This window comes from Dunckerocampus dactyliophorus, chromosome 16 (genome assembly GCF_027744805.1).
Source record: "Dunckerocampus dactyliophorus isolate RoL2022-P2 chromosome 16, RoL_Ddac_1.1, whole genome shotgun sequence".
NCBI lineage: Eukaryota > Metazoa > Chordata > Actinopteri > Syngnathiformes > Syngnathidae > Dunckerocampus > Dunckerocampus dactyliophorus.
The window spans coordinates 1,044,232-1,062,370 of NC_072834.1; the positions used below are offsets into that span (position 1 = coordinate 1,044,232).

General features: G+C 45.8%; 1 protein-coding gene across 1 annotated transcript; it reads left to right on the forward strand.

Moving 5' to 3' along the window:
• Positions 1-3,387: 3,387 nt before the first annotated feature.
• LOC129169211 (scavenger receptor cysteine-rich domain-containing group B protein) lies at positions 3,388-17,489 on the forward strand. Its single transcript, XM_054755405.1, has 11 exons — positions 3,388-3,556; positions 8,190-8,222; positions 8,605-8,643; positions 9,792-10,094; positions 10,197-10,265; positions 11,475-11,786; positions 12,426-12,509; positions 13,207-13,263; positions 13,328-13,642; positions 15,966-16,076; positions 17,095-17,489. The coding sequence occupies exons 1-11, from the start codon at positions 3,406-3,408 to the stop codon at positions 17,409-17,411; spliced, it is 1,791 nt and encodes a 596-aa protein (XP_054611380.1). The 5' UTR covers positions 3,388-3,405; the 3' UTR covers positions 17,412-17,489.
• The last annotated feature ends 650 nt before the right edge of the window (positions 17,490-18,139 follow it).

Sequence of the window (18,139 nt, forward strand, 5' to 3'; positions counted from 1 at the left end):
GACGTTTCACCAGACTTTGCAGTGAACCAACCTCAAGGGATTTGCTGCAAAACCGTAAAATGTCTGCAGTAGTTCATCTCAGTCCAACTGTACCAGGACAGGATTTAGTTGTTATTTTTATTTATTCATCCTGAATGAATGAATGAATGAATACATATAAGAGGTTATGTAAGACCACAGTATTTCTTGTTGAAGTGATAAGGCTATGTAATACGTGCTTGTTGTTAGAGACAGGAGGTCATTCTAAACTGTGACGTGTAATACTTAGCAATCGTACCACATGACTGCAGCTCCTACAATACCAAACTGCGCCTCTTCATGACCCAGTTCAGCTCAACGCCCAATGACAAAAGGTGTCAGGAAGCTGCATTGTACCACACACGTCTGGTTTAAACTCAAGACTCATACCAGGTGACTGGAACTGACCCATATCTTTGAGAGCATTGCAAGTTGTGACATGAAACCTCACTGACTTAACAGCTGAGGATCTTCGAGTTATGTAAACTACTGTAGACGTGCCCAATAGCTGACCCCGCAACACTGACACCCCAACAAAGAAACATTTGGCATCGTTCTTAATGCAATCAGACAAGAGATGAGTTAAAATATTCAACACGGATGCTGCTTCTGGAAGTCTTAAGGTCCTGGAGTGGCCAAGCCGATGTCTGGACCTTAATCCCATTGAAAATCTGTGGAGACAAGTGAAACTTTGAGTTGCTAAGCGACAGCCAAAAAACCTGTCAGGCTTTGGAGTGTGTTAACAGAAGTGGACCAAAATCCCTCCTTAGATGTGTGCTGGTGACCATCTGCAAGAAAAGACTGGCTTCTATGCTAGCCAGCAAGGGTTTTTCCTCCCAAGTTGTAAGCTACGTCCTGCTTGTGGACCAAATACTTACAGTATTTCCCTCAATGAAACAAATGCATTTAATTGATAACGTTCATTTGAAGGGGCCCTATCCTCCAGTTGCAACTTTTCAAACATGCATGCAGGGTATGTATGTGTTTAAAATGTTCTACTCTCCTTCTACATGACGTGGCAGTGCCATATCACAAGGTTGGTGTGGTTTGAGGTTATCCCTGGCTTCATGTTGATGCCACTCCTAAATCTAGTCAAATTTCATAAAAAACTGCATTTTGTGTTGGGTTGTGTTGCCATTGACTAATATTTCCATTTGTTTGATGATCTGAAACATTTAAGTGCGACAAACATGGAAAAAATCAGGAAGGGGGCAAACACACCACTGTTTATCAACTTGTAAAATTAAGCTTTACATAACATTTTCTCAGCAAATAATTTAGTGTTTCTGAGTCTGTCTCCACACCCAAAAATGCACACACACACACACACACACACACACACACACACACACACACACACACACACGACCTGAGCAGCAGTCCTCTCCTCCAATGAGAGCGTGCAGGCGAGTGGGACAGGACCACGAGGGAGCTTTACCTGTAACTGGAGATGCAAGGTTACCAATGGAGTGTTCGCTTTCCTTCTTTGTTTTGTTTTTTTGCCCCTCCTGCTTTTTAACTATAGGTGGGGGAACATCATCATCCAAAGATGTGCTATTTATTGTTTTACGTAATCTCTGTCACCAAAGCCAGATATTTATAATCAGGAAGAAGCTGAGGAGATGAAAGCCCTAAAAGACCAACGGCTGGAGATTGCCATTTCCTAGAGGCTTTATTGGGGCAAAGTTTCTCTGCAATTTGTCAGACGTGGATTTTATTTTTTTTTTCTAACTGAGCTCTCTTCGTATACTTTTTTTTTTTTTGGTGTAGTCATAATTTGGGTCTCGGCATACAGGTATGTGTCATTGAAATGAAGTCATTTTGCTTTATAATTCCTAAGTTCTATAAGTTAAAATGTATATTTTGACACACGATGTGCCACACGTTCATTTAATGCTGGCCTGTCCTCTTTGTCACAGTTAATAACAGCTAAATAGACTTGTTAATAACAGCTAATAGACTTGTTAATAACAGCTAAATAGACTTGACACTGCAGTGCTGGAAGTATAAAATCACATCCTGTTTGTTTAGCACAACAACATCACAATTGAACTGAATGTCATTGTCATTTTAGCTTTTTTAACAAATGTGTGAGATCTTTCAGCTATTTCTCAGCATCGGGAAGTGAAAATGGAGTGCATGTACTGTAGGTATGCCACAAAGGCATTATCCTCAAGCGGATCTGTGCTATATTATCCATTATGAATGCAACATCTTTCCTCTTTCAGAAAAGAATGATTTGTTGTTTGTATCATTTCTTTGATTTGTCATTTCTTGTTTGATTGTTTGTTTAAAAAAACCCACATTCTCCAGTCCCATGCCTGACAAAAAGGAGCTCAATCAAACTGCAGCGGCTCACTCCTGTCCTTCCAATTGCCCGAAACACACCGGAGATGAGCTAGAGAGTGAAGCGTACAGTACCCCCGTGGCTAAAGATTCTAAACCCCCCCCCCGTTGTCCAGGAGATGAGAGGCGCCCCTACAGTGTCATCAGGTGCTGAAGCGTTTTAGTGACAGATTACAGGAAGCAGTGTTTATGCCTGACGATGGCGGCCATAGAAAGCAGAAATGTCTTTTTGTGCCCCCTGAGCCCGGAATGTCCACTATCTCCAGGGGCCAATATCATATTCGCCTCTCATCATCCCCAAATACACATTCCTGTGTAAGGTCAGGGGGAATTCTACGGCGGAAAAGACAAATAACCCAAACACTGCAATCTCGAAAAGTCATTATACCAGGGGTGTCCAAACTTTTTCCACTGAGGGTTGCATTCAGGAAAATGAAAGGATGTGGGGGGGCACTCTGATGCATTTTGTGCATTAAAGGTGCTCATACTAATCTATTTATGCGAATCTATCTGAACAAAACATTCACATTTTAGCATTGTAATACAATAGGTGGCAAAGCAAATGAGCGTAACTGCTAATAAAAGAAATCATGAATAATGAATTATTATTGTATATTATTACAATACACCAATAATTCCTCCATTTTCAACACACGTTTACTCCGTTTGACTTATATGCACGTTCATCACATGTTGTCTCTGAGAAGAATGCTGGCTTCCCCCTGTGTTAGCTACCCCTGATTGCTGAGCGATAGTCGGTAAATCCCAAAATTCTTTGTCCCAAGGGAATCCCCCACAACATGGAAAACCACAACACAGGTGACACCTGCCCAGCTTCCCACCTGTCACCAATGGGAAAACTCACTCCCTGCCTCGTATTTCACAGGACCTCTAGGAAGGATTTTAGTTTTCCAAGTCTGCACACGATTATCAATACATGCTAGAGCTGCAGGCACAATCCAATAGCATATTTAGGCTGCAGCGGAACCAGGACAGACTGAATGCCTGTTTGGTGTAGAATGAGAGCGTGAAAGTGTATAAATGCGTTGCAGGCAGACGGTCAGCCAGGCAGCCATGCGAGGCCAGCGCGTGGTGGAGAGCTTGTGGCGGTGTTGGAATCCCACGATCTGGCTATCGGCGATCTTGCTCGGGTCCTGCATCCTGGTGGCCGTCAGTGTGTTGTCACGATTTGGTGAGTGGGCCAAAATACTGACATTGAAACGTAGCCCATCCTTATCGCTCACTGCGCGGTATCAATTACCCAAGATCAGCTAGCATTTTTCCACAGTATCTCACTTATTGTAAATGCTTGTATTATATTTTAAAAATCACAATATGGTATCGTGATTGACCCTCGAGTTGGGTTAGGCTTGGGTTGCGAGAGATGCGAGTCATTTTACGAATGATTTTTGCGTGTTTTTTTGTTGGTTTGTTTTTGGAGAATGGAGTGGTGGTGACCATGAAGGAGTCACACAAGGAGGATGGACCAAATATCTGAACGTGCGTTGGCCGCACTAATTACGTATGAGGGGTGCACGTGCGACACATGACACACATACGGAGTCCGCAACCTCGACATCCAAAAAAAATTGACATTTTCCCCAAACCTGACACCAGCAAAACATAGGAAACGTAGTTTGACATGACAAAGAACCTCTGCGGCCGGTCTGCGGACAGTCTTCGTCTTGAAAATCAGCACGGCACACGGGCGTCCTGCGTGAATTTCATGCCTTTTTTCCACATAGACTGCCGCAGGAAGCCGCACGACCGGCTGTGACGTAGGCTTAAGGCGTCTCTTATACCAGCAGGTTGTTCATGTTCAACGCTTTCACAGTTTTAAAGGAACTGCACTTTTTGGGGAATTTTCCCGAAGTTGTATGACATTCCCATCAGCAGTGTAGTGCATCAACAGACTTAACAGTGAAAAACATCCCAACTATCCCTTTAAGCGTTCCCGGAACCTCCTTCCTGGGTGCATTGATTTCACATAGCAACATAGAAACAAACACCTACACCTCGCGTTAACTTTCCCAAACTCAAAAACAGCAGCAGCAGCAGCGGCAGCTCCAATATGTAGCGTTACCTTTTGGTAGTGGCCTGAGGCTGCGGGCGAGTGTGTGGTGAAGCCCGCCAGTAACGTAGCTCAATGAGCGTAACATTCCATTCCATTCCATTCCATTTTCCTCCGCTTATCCGGGTCCGGGTCGCGGGGGCAGCAGTCTCAGTAGGGAAGCCCAGACTTCCCGGTCCCCGATCACCTCCTCCAGCTCCACCGGGAGGACACCGAGGCGTTCCCAGGCCAGCTGTGAGACATAATCCCTCCAGCGTGTCCTAGGTCTTCCCCGGGGCCTTCTCCCGGCTGGGCATGCCCGAAACACCTCACCAGGGAGGCGTCCGGGAGGCATCCGGACTAGATGCCCGAGCCACCTCAGCTGGCTCCTCTCGATGTGAAGGAGCAGCGGCTCTACTCTGAGCTCCTCTCGGATAACCGAGCTCCTCACTCTGTCTCTTAGGGTGAGTCCCGCTACCCTACGAAGAAAACTCATTTCAGCCGCTTGTATCCGCGATCTCGTTCTTTCGGTCATGACCCAAAGCTCATGACCATAGGTGAGGGTGGGAACATAGATCGATCGGTAAATTGAGAGCTTTGCCTTCCGGCTCAGCTCTCTCTTCACCACGACCGTCCGGTACAGCGACCGCATTACTGCAGACGCTGCGCCGATCCGCCTATCGACCTCACGCTCCAACCTTCCCTCACTCGTGAACAAGACCCCGAGATACTTGAACTCCTCCACCTGGGGCAGGACCTCATTCCCAACCCGGAGGGAGCAATCCACCCTTTTCTGACTGAGAACCATGGCCTCGGATTTGGAGGTGCTGAGTCTCATCCCAGAAGCTTCACACTCAGATGCAAACCGTCCCAGTAAACGCTGCAGGTCACAGCTCGATGAGGCCATCAGGACCACATCGTCTGCAAATAGCAGAGATGAGATCCTAGTGCCCAAGAACTGGACTCCCTCGACACCTTGGCTGCGCCTAGAAATTCTGTCCATGAAAATTATGAACAGAATCGGTGACAAAGGGCAGCCTTGGCGGAGGCCAACGTTCACCGGAAACAGGCTTGACTTACTACTGGCAATGCGAACCAGGCTCCTGCTCCGGTTGTACAAGGACTGAATGGCACGTAGTAGCGCGCCACCAATCCCATACTCCCGGAGCACCCCCCACAGGACACCGCGAGGGACACGGTCGAATGCCTTTTCCAGGTCCACAAAGCACATGTAGACCGGTTGGGCAAACTCCCAAGTACCCTCCAGGACCCTTGCAAGGGTGTACAGCTGGTCCAGTGTTCCGCGACCAGGACGAAAACCACATTGCACCTCCTGTAGCCGAGGTTCGATTAACGGTCGTACCCTTCTCTCCAGCACCCTGGAATAGACTTTCCCAGGGAGGCTGAGGAGTGTGATCCCCCTATAGTTGGAACACACCCTCCGGTCACCCTTCTTGAAAAGGGGGACCACCACCCCAGTCTGCCAATCCAGAGGTACTGTTCCCGACTTCCACGCAATGTTGAAGAGACGTGTCAGCCAAGACAGTCCCGCAACATCCAAAGCCTTGAGGAATTCAGGGCGAAACTCGTCCACCCCCGGAGCTTTGCCACTGGGGAGCATTTTGACTACCCCAGATACCTCAGCCACGGTGATGGAACTGTCCGCGTTCGTATCCTCAGTCTCTGCTTCCTCTAGGGAAGGTATGTCAGTGGGATTGAGAAGGGCCTCAAAGTATTCCTTCCACCGCCCAACTATATCCTCAGTCGAGGTCAGCAGGCTCCCGTCCCCACTGTAAACAGTGTGGACCGGGCACTGCTTCCCCTTTCTGAGGCGCCGGACGGTTTGCCAGAACCTCTTCGAGGCCGACCGAAAGTCGTGTTCCATGGCCTCACCGAACTCCTCCCACACCCGAGTTTTTGCCTCGACCACCGCCGAAGCCGCGTGCCGCTTGGCCTGCCGGTACCCGTCAGCTGCTTCGGGAGTCCCACAAGCCAACAATGTTGTAAGCCAACAATGTTGTAATAATAATAATAATAATTGTTGTAATAATAATAAGAAGAAGAATGTCGCTGCAGCTTGATTAATATGCACGTCACATTCTATGTAAATGGAGCGTTGTTGGCGCCTTTTGGAGTTTTTTTCCAGAAGGCTTACAGGCAGAATAAGTGTTTCCCATTACGTGCATTCTTAGCTGCGTCTTTTTATCTGTTTTTATATCTTTAGAACGCACAGAAAAGAGGAAGACGTGTGTTCATGTCTCACATAAAGATTGTGGATGAAAATTCCCCAAAAAGTGCAGTTTTCCCTAAAATCCATCCATCCATTTGCTATGCCACTTGTCCAGGAAAATAATGTCTTGTCATTAATTATAGTGTGCTGATGCAGTAGAACCTCTGCTTTCATCATTAATCCGTTCCAAAAGGTCTGATGAAAACCAAAACAAAGTAAACAGAATCCATTCTTCCCATCAGAAATATTTTAATGTAAATCCAGTTCATCTATAAAGTGTGTTTTGTGTTCATATTTTTGGGTCTCTGGAAGTAATGAGCAATTAAATGGATACACGAACATTGAATATGACTTTTACCTTCACTGTAAGCTAGCAAACACATACTGTAGAGGAGTGGAGGAAGGAGGGGGGTAGGGAAGGAAGTACCACCATCTTCCTACTTTGCTACGAGTTCTTTCTGGAATGCAAGTGTTTCTCTTCTTCTTTATCAAAGTTCTGGCATGAACACCTCAGCAGAGCACAGCACAGTGCTTGAAACAAGAAAGGAAGGAGACAGATACTGAGTTGTTCATTGTTTAGTGTCCATCCCATGAACAAATAAACCACCCACACACACATAATAAAGATGATTAAAGGATTCCCAGGGCGGAACTCTGAAAGAACCACTATCAATTCTTCACAGAGACTGAGTCACCAGTGCATGGATGCTTTGTTTCGGCACAGTTTGGCCGTACGTTAACCGAGACAGCGTACAAAAACAGAGACATAATTGTGGCAACAATTTTTGTTAAAAAACGAATCGTACCAAACCGGGGCGTGCAAAAACCGAGGTTTCACTGTGCCTTTGAGTAGACCAGTTGATGAAGCAATGATGACCCCCATGGTCCGGAAGGACTTATCAACCATGACTAAGGTTTAAACAATGACGAACCGGGCGTTCCTGCTTGTGAATTCCCTGTAGATGAGGCCTTTTGTGTGGGGGCTTATATGTCTGCGAGCCACAAAACATCCCGTGAGAGCAACTTCTCCCAACCAGCAAGAACACTTTGGTGACAAACAATGCTTGAGGCTTGAAGTGATAGCTAACTGGCATTGGCATTTTGGGTCCATGGCCAAGAAAATTCCTCAGACCTTAATCCCTTGGAGGACTCGTGGTCAGTCCTCCAGAGGTGGGGGGGACAAACAAAAACGTGCAAATTCTTATTATCCAAGAATGGTCAGGATGTGGGCCAGAAGTGAATTGACAGCATGCCACCGTGATTTGAAAAAGAAGGGTCGACACTGATCATAGTAACATCTGACATAAATATCTGAAACCCCCTCAGAAGCAAACTTTGGGAAAACCAACACTTGTGTCATTCTCAAAATGTTTGCCCATGCCTGTAGAAACACCAGCTTAAGACCTTAGTTCCTCCCCACCGTGTTGATACTACAAGTAGTAACCCTTTTTGTCTGCATCTAAATAACATGACATCATGCTATTGTGGTTGTTCTTTTCCAGTGGTAAACGGTCATTTGTGTATTGTGCTTTCTTCTAATTTCAGGAGATGTGAAAGTAAACCGACGGGCTGTGCCGAGTAAGTAACCTTCTGGGTTGTCATTTTCACGAAACTGGGAAGGGTGGCCTACAAACACGAGCCTTCCAGATCTGAATGTGAAACTGTGTCGGTAGTGTCACATGTGAAATGCGCATGTTTGAATATATAGTCCAGACAAAAGGGAGAAGCCTGTGAAATGACCTACATTAGGTGTGCCTGTGAGGTATTTGTCACACTGAAACCTAAGACACAATTCTTAAGGTGTGAGAATGTCTTTTGAACACAGCCAGGAACACGTTCCTACTACTGCAGGAAACCCACATCATGTGGCGCTGGTGGCTCACTTCTGAATGACAACTTCCTGATCTGTAACTTGATCATATTCTCACTGTTCCATATCTTCTCCTGTTGCCTGTTTCAGCCGATAACTTGCAATCCCCATGGAGGAGGCATTACCATGGTAAGCGTGATTGATAATACCGACACCTACGTGCATACTTGCAACACCTGCCCCAGAATCTCACGTCCAGGAGAATAAACCATGTCAACATCCAGGCCACACTAAAGAATACAGTCAGCGAGTGTTGACAGCTTGCCTGGAAAACCATAGAAGTGCATCAGTTCCCAGGGCTTCCCAAGCAAGGTCACACCAACCTGCCCGACATCTTCCCTCCCGTACGATCCTCATTCGCTTCCAAGGAATGTTCTAGCTTATTGCGTACCCATACCACAGAAAAAAGTACTACTTGTCCCGGAAGGTATTCAGTCCCAGCAGTTGCATGTTGAGACAGCGCCCCTGAGGCTGCTTTACACTGCGTGCTTCAAGTGACCCAATGCAGGTCTTTCTACCCCACACAGTTTGACCCAGTTTGAATAGACGTCGTAGCAGTGGAAGCGAAGGGAGATCAATGACTCGGGTATCTTAGGGTTCAAGTCAGACTCAAGTCACAATTGTGATGACTTTGAATGCGACTTGGACTTTGACATCAATGACTCGGGACATGACTTGGACTTTAGTCTGATGACTTGAAAATACTTTCAAGCGAATGTGTCGAGTAAAATGACTCCCCATTCAAAGTATTCAACTAACGTGATTGTGATTATTCACTTCCAGCATCAGCAGTCGTCCCTCGTTTATAGCGCTTAATTGGTTCCAGAACTGCAGTACAGGATTCCATCCATCCATCCATCCATCCATCCATCCATCCATCCATCCATCCATCCATCCATCTTCTATGCCACTTCTCCTCATCAGGGTCGTGGGGATATGCTGGAGCCTATCCCAGCTGTTTTATTTGGGAGACACAAAACAGTGCTTATGACTTGTAAGGACTCGAAAATTTCAAGCCTATGACTTCAGACGTGACTCGACCTGTCTTGTCTTGACTTGAGACCTGACGTGGTCTTGCGCATCTTTACCTGAGACACTGACTCAAGACCTGAGATTAAAAATTCTGACTTGCTGATCCAAGACGACTTGCGCAAACGCATAAAACGTATGGCGTCAGATGTCCTTTGATTCTAGTGAATTCCAGTGATTCAAACTGTCGGATGCCAGTGATGCCCCTTGATTGACGCTTCCCTTGATCTGGTCTTTCCCCCCAAAAGTGGAACTGTTAAACGGGCGCAACAGATGCGAGGGCCGTGTGGAGGTGCGCTACAATGATACCTGGGGCACGGTCTGCGATGACGACTGGGACATGGTGGATGCCCAAGTTGTGTGTCGCCAGCTGGACTGCGGAGTGGCTGTCGCCATGGGGAGCAGCTCTCAGTACGGGCAAGGCTCGGGACTCATTGTGCTGGATAACGTGGACTGCAAAGGGAGTGAAACAAACCTTGGTCAATGTGACAGTCTCACCTGGGGTGTCCACAACTGTTACCACTATGAGGATGTGGCCATCATATGTCGAGGTACGAACTTCCAAAGGCGAAGGTGTTCAATCAGGTCATTTATTTGGGATGGTAAGGGGTAGCTAATATAACACTTCTTGTTTTTTTTAAATCTGCCATTAGAACCACTGGTTGTAGGAGCAAAAGCTTCAGGGGACGTTACCACAATGTCCTCCAAGGACACCTTCTCAGGTAAGTACCCCCTGCACCGTACCTCTCAGATGCTGATACTTTTTGCTTGAACATTTTTAAGATCCTTGAATGATTTTATGATTTCATGACTGTGTTTGTGTCCTGAATAAAACACAGATTTTAGGCAAACAAAGAATTGAATAAAGCATAAATGTAACAATAGTCCAAACAGGGACGTTCCGAGGTGCGGCCCGGGCGCCATTTGCGGCCCACAGCTGCTTTTTTACGGCAAATAGAAAAATCAGCAGTTGTTTTACAAGATTAAAGTCAAAATATTAACAGAAAAATTGAACAAGAAAAAGCCATAATTTTACAAGAATAATGTCCTAATATTATGAGGAAATAATTTTATTTTAGTCGCACAAAGTTGAAATATCAAAGAAAAAAACTTTTTTTGTAAGTTGTAATATTATGATTGGGTTGGGCTGGAATAAGGTCCTGTCCTAAAGTACTGTCAGGGCATTGCGTCGATGGCAACTGGACTGTTCAGGTTGTCCTAAAAGACGTTTTGCCCCATCCGAGCAGGCTTCATCGTTCATGCTGAAACACCAGATCGGACAGCTGTCGTCTGGCGGGAAGGTGCAGGATCCAAAGTATTTATCCTCTAAGGTGGTCTAAGGTGCCCCAAATACGACTGGCTGCATGATTTTGTGGTGCAAAACAGCAGTCGTTAAAGGGACAGTTGGGATTTTTTCACATGAAGTTCGTATGGCACCCCCATCAGCAGTGGAGTACATCAACAGTGACTAACCCCCCACTTGGTCACTGTCAATGGACTACACTGCTGATGGGGGTGTCATACAACTTCACGGCAGGAGATCCCAACTACCCCTTTAAGATGTAATGGAGGAAGTGCATGCTGGCCTACGACAGCCGTTTGGGTGAATCACCCTTGTTAGTATTCCGTTCAGTTGTAACGACCGTCATGGACGCACCTGAAGGCCCTTCAGATTAGAGCTGTCCTATCTAGTCTTTGAGCATGTACTGATGAAGCCTGCTGGGATGGGAAACGTCTTTGAAGACAACCTGAACAAGACAACCTTACAGTAATGCTCTGAAAATACAATGACCTGGATCAATGAGTTTATTCGACACCCTTGGTATCAATGCCACGGACATTTGGGTCAATGCGCCCATCCCTTGTTGATCTTCGCATACATTCTTCCTGATAAATCTGTTTTCCACCTAATAAATATTTCCCCTCTTTAGATGGCACAATCCGTCTGGTGGATGGACTAGACTCATGCCAGGGCCGGGTGGAGATCTACTATCAGGGACGGTGGGGGACAGTGTGCGATGATGACTGGGACTTGAGAGAGGCTGAGGTTGTGTGCCGGCAGCTCGGCTGCGGCCACGTCATTTCAGCTCACACCAACTCTTACTATGGTTACGGCACCGGCCATATTCTTCTGGACAATATCAACTGTCAGGGCAACGAGCTGCAGTTGACAAAATGTGCCAGCCTGGGATGGGGAAACCACAACTGTGGCCATCATGAAGACGCTGGGATCACCTGCTCTGGTATGCTACCCCGGGTCTTCAAATATGCACGAGTATTCACCAGGCATTCAGCACCTTTAAAGGGGACCTATTATGCTTTTCCTCTTTTCCGACATATAAAAGTTGCTACAATGTTGCTACAATGAGGTTACGCATTTGGAAGTGAAAGCGGTTTTGGACGACTCCTGATTTACTGAGTTTTTTAAACACCGAGTTCCATTGACGTCAATGCAACCCGGACGTCCTTATATGGGCATGCCCAGGCAAACGCTGTAGGCCTGCCCGGAAGATCTAGAAAGCTTTCTGAGTGGGTGATCGTGTGTAGCTGCTCTATAGGAGTCCACAACTCAATACTCAATACTCAATAAAGGCCTGAAATGAGTATAATACTGTAGGTCCCCTTTAATAATTCGATATAATTTTCTGTGAGGTAACTACTGAGAAATATGGAGAGGATTGTGAAAGAGGTGTGAATTCATGAATAATGACTAATTATTACTAACTGTTACCTTTTAGGGTAACAGTTGGCTAATGGCTAACGGCTAATGATAACCCTTTCTAGATCATTTGCTGTCGGTAGGGTTATAGTAGCATTGGTAGTTTGCTTTGCAAGTTTTTCTTGGTTAGTTTCTTAGCTAGTCTCATTTCTCATCTATCCAGGTACAGGAACCAACCCTGTGCCCACAGTTCACCCTTCCACCGGCAGCCAGGACTCTAAGGTCTGGTCAACACTGGAAACTAAAGGTTTGTTCACTGGTTAATGTCAGAGCATAAGGGGGGGGGGAATAATCATTTGATACCCTGGAAGATTTTGTAAGTTTACAGGCTTCCAAAGACACAAACGGTCCACAATGCCAAAATGTCATTGTAGCAACTCAAAATGATTCTCAGTAGTTTGTGTGGCCCCCACGTGCTTGTACGCATGCCTGACAACGTGGGGGCATGCTCCTAATGAGACTACGGATGGTGTCCTGGGGGATCTCCTCCCAGATCTGGACCAGGGCATCAATGAGCTCCTGGACAGTCTGAGGAGCAACCTGGCGGCACCGGATGGACCTAAACATAATGTCCCAGAGGTGTTCTATTGGGTTTAGGGTTAGGGTTAGGGTTAGGGGTTATATATATATATATATATATATATATATATATATATATATATATACTGTATATGTACAGTGTACAGTGGCTATATGGCGCCCCCAGTCCAATGATGCATTAGTGATGCTCTTTCACCAACATCTGAACGTGTCCCACTTGTTGGGTGAAAGGTGAAGGGCCCCCTAACCAACAACTGGAGACAAACTGGAGGTCATTTGTTAGCATATAGGAACTCTTCATTGGAGCGTGAATCACATTTTCCAGTGACGTTTCCTGCCAAGAATGTGAGAACTGTGATGCCACTAATCATTATTTTTTGGCCTGTATCCTTTTTTCCCTCCAGTGACGAGTGATGATGTCACAGCAACAGAGAGCATGAGCACAAGTGCCATGAAAAAAGGTAAATAACTGTGCTGTGATGTGCGGGACAGCGCTTGTGATTCGAAATGTGTCTTTCTACGCAGGCCTCACGGCTGTCCGGGTGGTGAACGGAAACAGCAGCTGCCGGGGTCGCGTAGAAGTACAATACGACGACGTTTGGGGGACTGTGTGTGACGATGGCTGGGATATGCCCAATGCCGTCGTGGTGTGCAGGCAGCTGGGTTGCGGCAACGCTCTTGAGGCCAAGTCTCAGGCCTTCTACGGCTACGGCACCGGCCCCATCCTGCTCGACAATGTAGAATGTGACGGCGACGAGGCCGACATCTCCGAGTGCACCCATTCGGGCGTGGGTCTGCACAACTGCGGCCATCACGAGGATGCTGGAGTTATCTGTGCACGTAAGGATTGTTGTGACATAACACGGACTTCAAGTAGACTACAGTTATCAAGAACATGAACAATGCCGAGTAGGAACCCAGTGGCGTCCATAAAAATGTCTATTTGTGCCACGCTCCCCCCGAAACCCTCCTGCTAGCTTGATGGTGACGTTCTCTTTCCATTTTGGACCAACCATTTGCACTGTTGTTATTATTAGATTAGATTGAGCTCCAGTACCCTCGCCTTCTCTCTTCCATGTGCCTTACACACGAAACACATTTTCAAATGAGAAAATGTTTTGGTGCTCACCACTAATGAATGCTAATGCAAGACGATCAATACAACAGATGGAATCCAAGTCTCGGTGTAGAACAGATGTCCAAAGTGTGGCCCGGGGCACATTGTAAAAATATAATTTAACAAGAAAACTAAAGTTACAAGTTCAGCTGTAATTTTACAAGAATAAACTCAAAATATTAAGAGAAAGAAAGTTGTACTCTAACAAGAAAAGGTGGTCATTTTATGAGAATAACGTAATATTGTGAGGAAAAATAACATCATTTTACTATCATAAAGTCGAAACATGCAAAACAAACGAAACAACGAGTCAAGTTGTCCTGTTTCAGGTTGTGGAAAAATAATGCCAAAATATTATGGGAATAAAATCAACAAAAGTTGAAAAACAGCTGCGATTTTACAAGAATAAAGCCAAAATACCAAGAAAAAAATGTCACACTTTTATGATTTCACAATTATGAGGAAAAAATGTCATGAGTTGAAATATTAAATACAAAATACAGTTTTTGGTAAAAAAAAAAACAAAAGAAAAAAAAAAGAAAAACATCAGAAACAAAGAAAACAGAATAAAGATGTAATTTTCAGAACGTTAGGTTAGGAAAAAGTTAGAATATTATGGGAAGTAAGTCATAATATTATGAGACGAAAATGTACAAAGATTATTTAAGAAGAAAGTAAGAAATATTTGGGGAAAAAAAGGAAAAATGGTCAGAGAAAAAGAGCAAAGTTTGTAATAATAACACACTTTTTCACTTTGTTTGCTTTACAAAATATCAAAATGTCCCTTGAATTCTTTCACTTTTTAGTTTTTGGCCCTCGCTGGAAAAAGTTTGGACACCCCTGGTGTAGACGTTATTGCGTCTCACACGCGTCTTATGCTGCGTTCAAGGCCCACAGTTGCTGCATGTTTATGTCTTCATGCTCCGCTGGTTATGTTTTTCCATCAAGTATTCAAGATTTCACACTTTTTTTCGGCAGCCCTTGAACGCACCATAGTGGCGTGCTGTGTGGGCATTCAGTTCATGGGGAGCACACGGGTGGACAAACTTTCCACCGAGGGCTGCGCAGTGAAAAGCCACAGTAGAAATGCAAATATGTTTTTATATTCCCAGATAAGACAGCCTGCATCTCAGCTTCGTGTTATTGGCGACAAAGCCTATTATTATTACGAGGATTTTTTTCTCCTTGCATTACACTTTTTGGCTCATTTTTAAAACAAATATGTCAACTTTCTTCTTGTATGTTTTTTCTTGTAATATGTCATCATTGTTGGAATCCTTTGATGTTATTAGCTTCATTTTAGAACTTTTACCCAACTTAAGATTGCAACTCTGTTCTCTGTTTCTCAGAACATTACAACTTAAAAAAAAGAAAAATGACCATCCATCCATTTTCTACGCCACTAGGGTCGCAGGGTTATGCTGGAGCCTATCCCAGCTGACTTTGGGCGAGAGGCGGGGTACACCCTGGACTGGTCGCCAGCCAATCGCAGTAACAAAAATGTAAAAATTACAGTAAATATTTTAGTCTTTAATATTTCAACTTTATTCTATTTTTTCTCTCCTTTCCTGAATATATTGTCTTTATTTTGTAAAATTCTGCTCTTTTTTAAATTTTTTAAAAAATATTTTGCTTCCTGTTGCTCTAGTTCTCGTTGTGCCAACAAAAAAGGGCCAACAACAAAAAACACCTGTGGGCCATAAATGACCCTATTTTGGACACCCCAGATTGATAGATTTCATAGTTGAAATAACGAGTGTGAGGCATATTTAGGGTTTACTGTACACCTGGATTGTGTCGCGAGTGAACAATGGCAATTGAAGAGAGAAGGGGAGGTTTGTGATGGTAATGGTTTCGTTGACGTTGAACGTGTTACGTTGGACTACATCACATATCACACTTGACAATTCCACACGGCCAAAAAGTCAATCCCCCCCCTTCACATCACTCGTTCACGTCCTGCATTCTTTGCGTGTTTACGTCGTACGTATGCTACATACAGTAAATAAATGTATCTGCTGTACTTTCTTCCTCTGCTTTTCCCAGCCTTGCTACCCATCAGTGGATTAGGATTTGCCCGTGACTTTAGCCAAACTGAAGTGGTACACCCCGGGGCACCCATCAGGACGTCCACCATCTCCACACCACTTGCTGAAGGTATCCGTCCACACTTCCCCCTCCTTGCCATCTCATGCGCAGCCCCGTGTTGCCAACGTGGCCGTTTTCTGGCTAAATCTGGCGACGTTGCAAAGCCTCGTGGTGACTTATTTTCCCCAAAGCGACTTGTGACAAATGCTGGACTGGCATTTGGACGTTTTGTTGTGCCCCGCCTCACAGCAGTCACGAGCAGGTTGACAATATCAGCTCCCGCGGCACACCGTCCGCCTCTCTGGGCGATTAGCGTGTCACGGGCTCCGAGCACATGGCTACAGCGCGCTTCTCGTTCTAAAACATTCTGCTTGCTTGCGTTCATTTTCCTGTGCGGTAATATGCTTCAGACTCAACTCAACCTTTTTCTCCCCAGTGAGACTCCCTGCACGCGGTGGCCCACAGACGTAGATAGACGCCGCACAGAGCGCTGAGGCGTACGTCTACGTCGCCGCCATATTGGATGGGTCAAGGCTGAGCTGTAAATGTACATCCATTCATACAGCGCCTTTCTACCAACGTGACTATCAAATGCATTGGTTTTCGTGCCTGACTCAGCACATTAGTGCGCGTGTGAATGCATGAAGGTGAGGCATTAACTTCATGTCTTCGTAGAAATGTGCTTTATGAACGTCAGTACACAACCCACTCGATGCGGCATCTGTCCGTGTTGTCACTGCGCGATCCGCACCCGGACCGCTTCAACTGGGTTCCACGCATGTGCACAAGGCGTCTACATTCGGTCGGCCTATTTTCCGCCAGTCGCATGTTAGTCATGTGCATTCTACGCCACCCGTCGATCTATTTTACTGCAACAAGCAAGCCCCCCCCACCACCACCAGCACACACTCCAAAAAACATTATTAAGATAAAAATGAGAGAAATGACAGCATAATGGATCTTTCTTTGCTGCTCCGGAGCCGCGGGTTGCCGACTCAGCATCACGAAGGCCTCGCAAGCAGCATTTTCGCTCAAACTGCCCCTTAAAGGTGCCATGTTGCCTGAAGACTCCATCCTCTTTCTGCAGGAAGTCTGAGACTGGTTGGCGGTAAGCATGTCTGCGAGGGTCGCGTGGAGATGTACCTCAATTCCGAATGGGGCACCGTGTGTGACGATGCCTGGGACATCGCCGACGCCAGGGTCGTGTGCCGGCAGCTCGGCTGCGGGGAGGCCGCAACGGCGTGGGAGGAAGCGCATTTTGGGCCCGGCAAGGGAACAATTCTGCTGGACAATCTCAAGTGCACCGGTAGAGAAGCCTCCCTGCTGCACTGCTCTCATATAGCCTGGAATGTGCACAACTGCGACCATTCAGAAGATGTCGGTGTCACCTGTTCACCGCTATGATTGTCAAAGAATACTCATACCAAACTTACATTTGTGTACAATCTGTAAATAACGTTCTGCTAAGGCAATGCTTCTCAAATAGTGGGGCGGGCCCCCCTGGGGGGGGGATGAGGGGCAGGGAGGAGGTTCAATATTCATGCAGACCGACCAACGTGTATGAATTGATGGTATTCAGCATGCGACTTGACTCCTGAATACGCGTGTACGCTTCGCTGCGCTCTATTCTGTTGCATTTCGGAGTTCAGCCCGTACAGTACAGATAAATAAACATATGTTAGCAGTTTCCCAGTACTATTTCAAATCAGGGGGGCACGAAAACATTTTAGTCCTCCAGCGGGGGCGTGACAGAAAGTAACAGAGAACCACTGCGCAAAGGGAACCATCGAAACACGACCAAGCACCACAATTTTCGGCTCCATTTCAGACTCGTGCGCCTATGAAGCACTTTATAATCAACGAAGAGTTGCCTCGGACATTACTAGTGAATGCTGAAATGCCGCCGCAAACACTGCAACGTTGTGTGGTGCATCACAGCATATCATAGCAATGATCAGCGATGCTAAATGATTGTTTCTCAGCTGCAACACAACACAATAACAGTACGCATGCAAAGGACACCGGTAGGTTAGGTTTTACCGTAAACACAAAGACCCGTGTTCTCGTACGCTGCTGTATCTCTACGACACCTGTGTGGTTAAACCTTGTGGAGAACGCCGATCATCTACCTG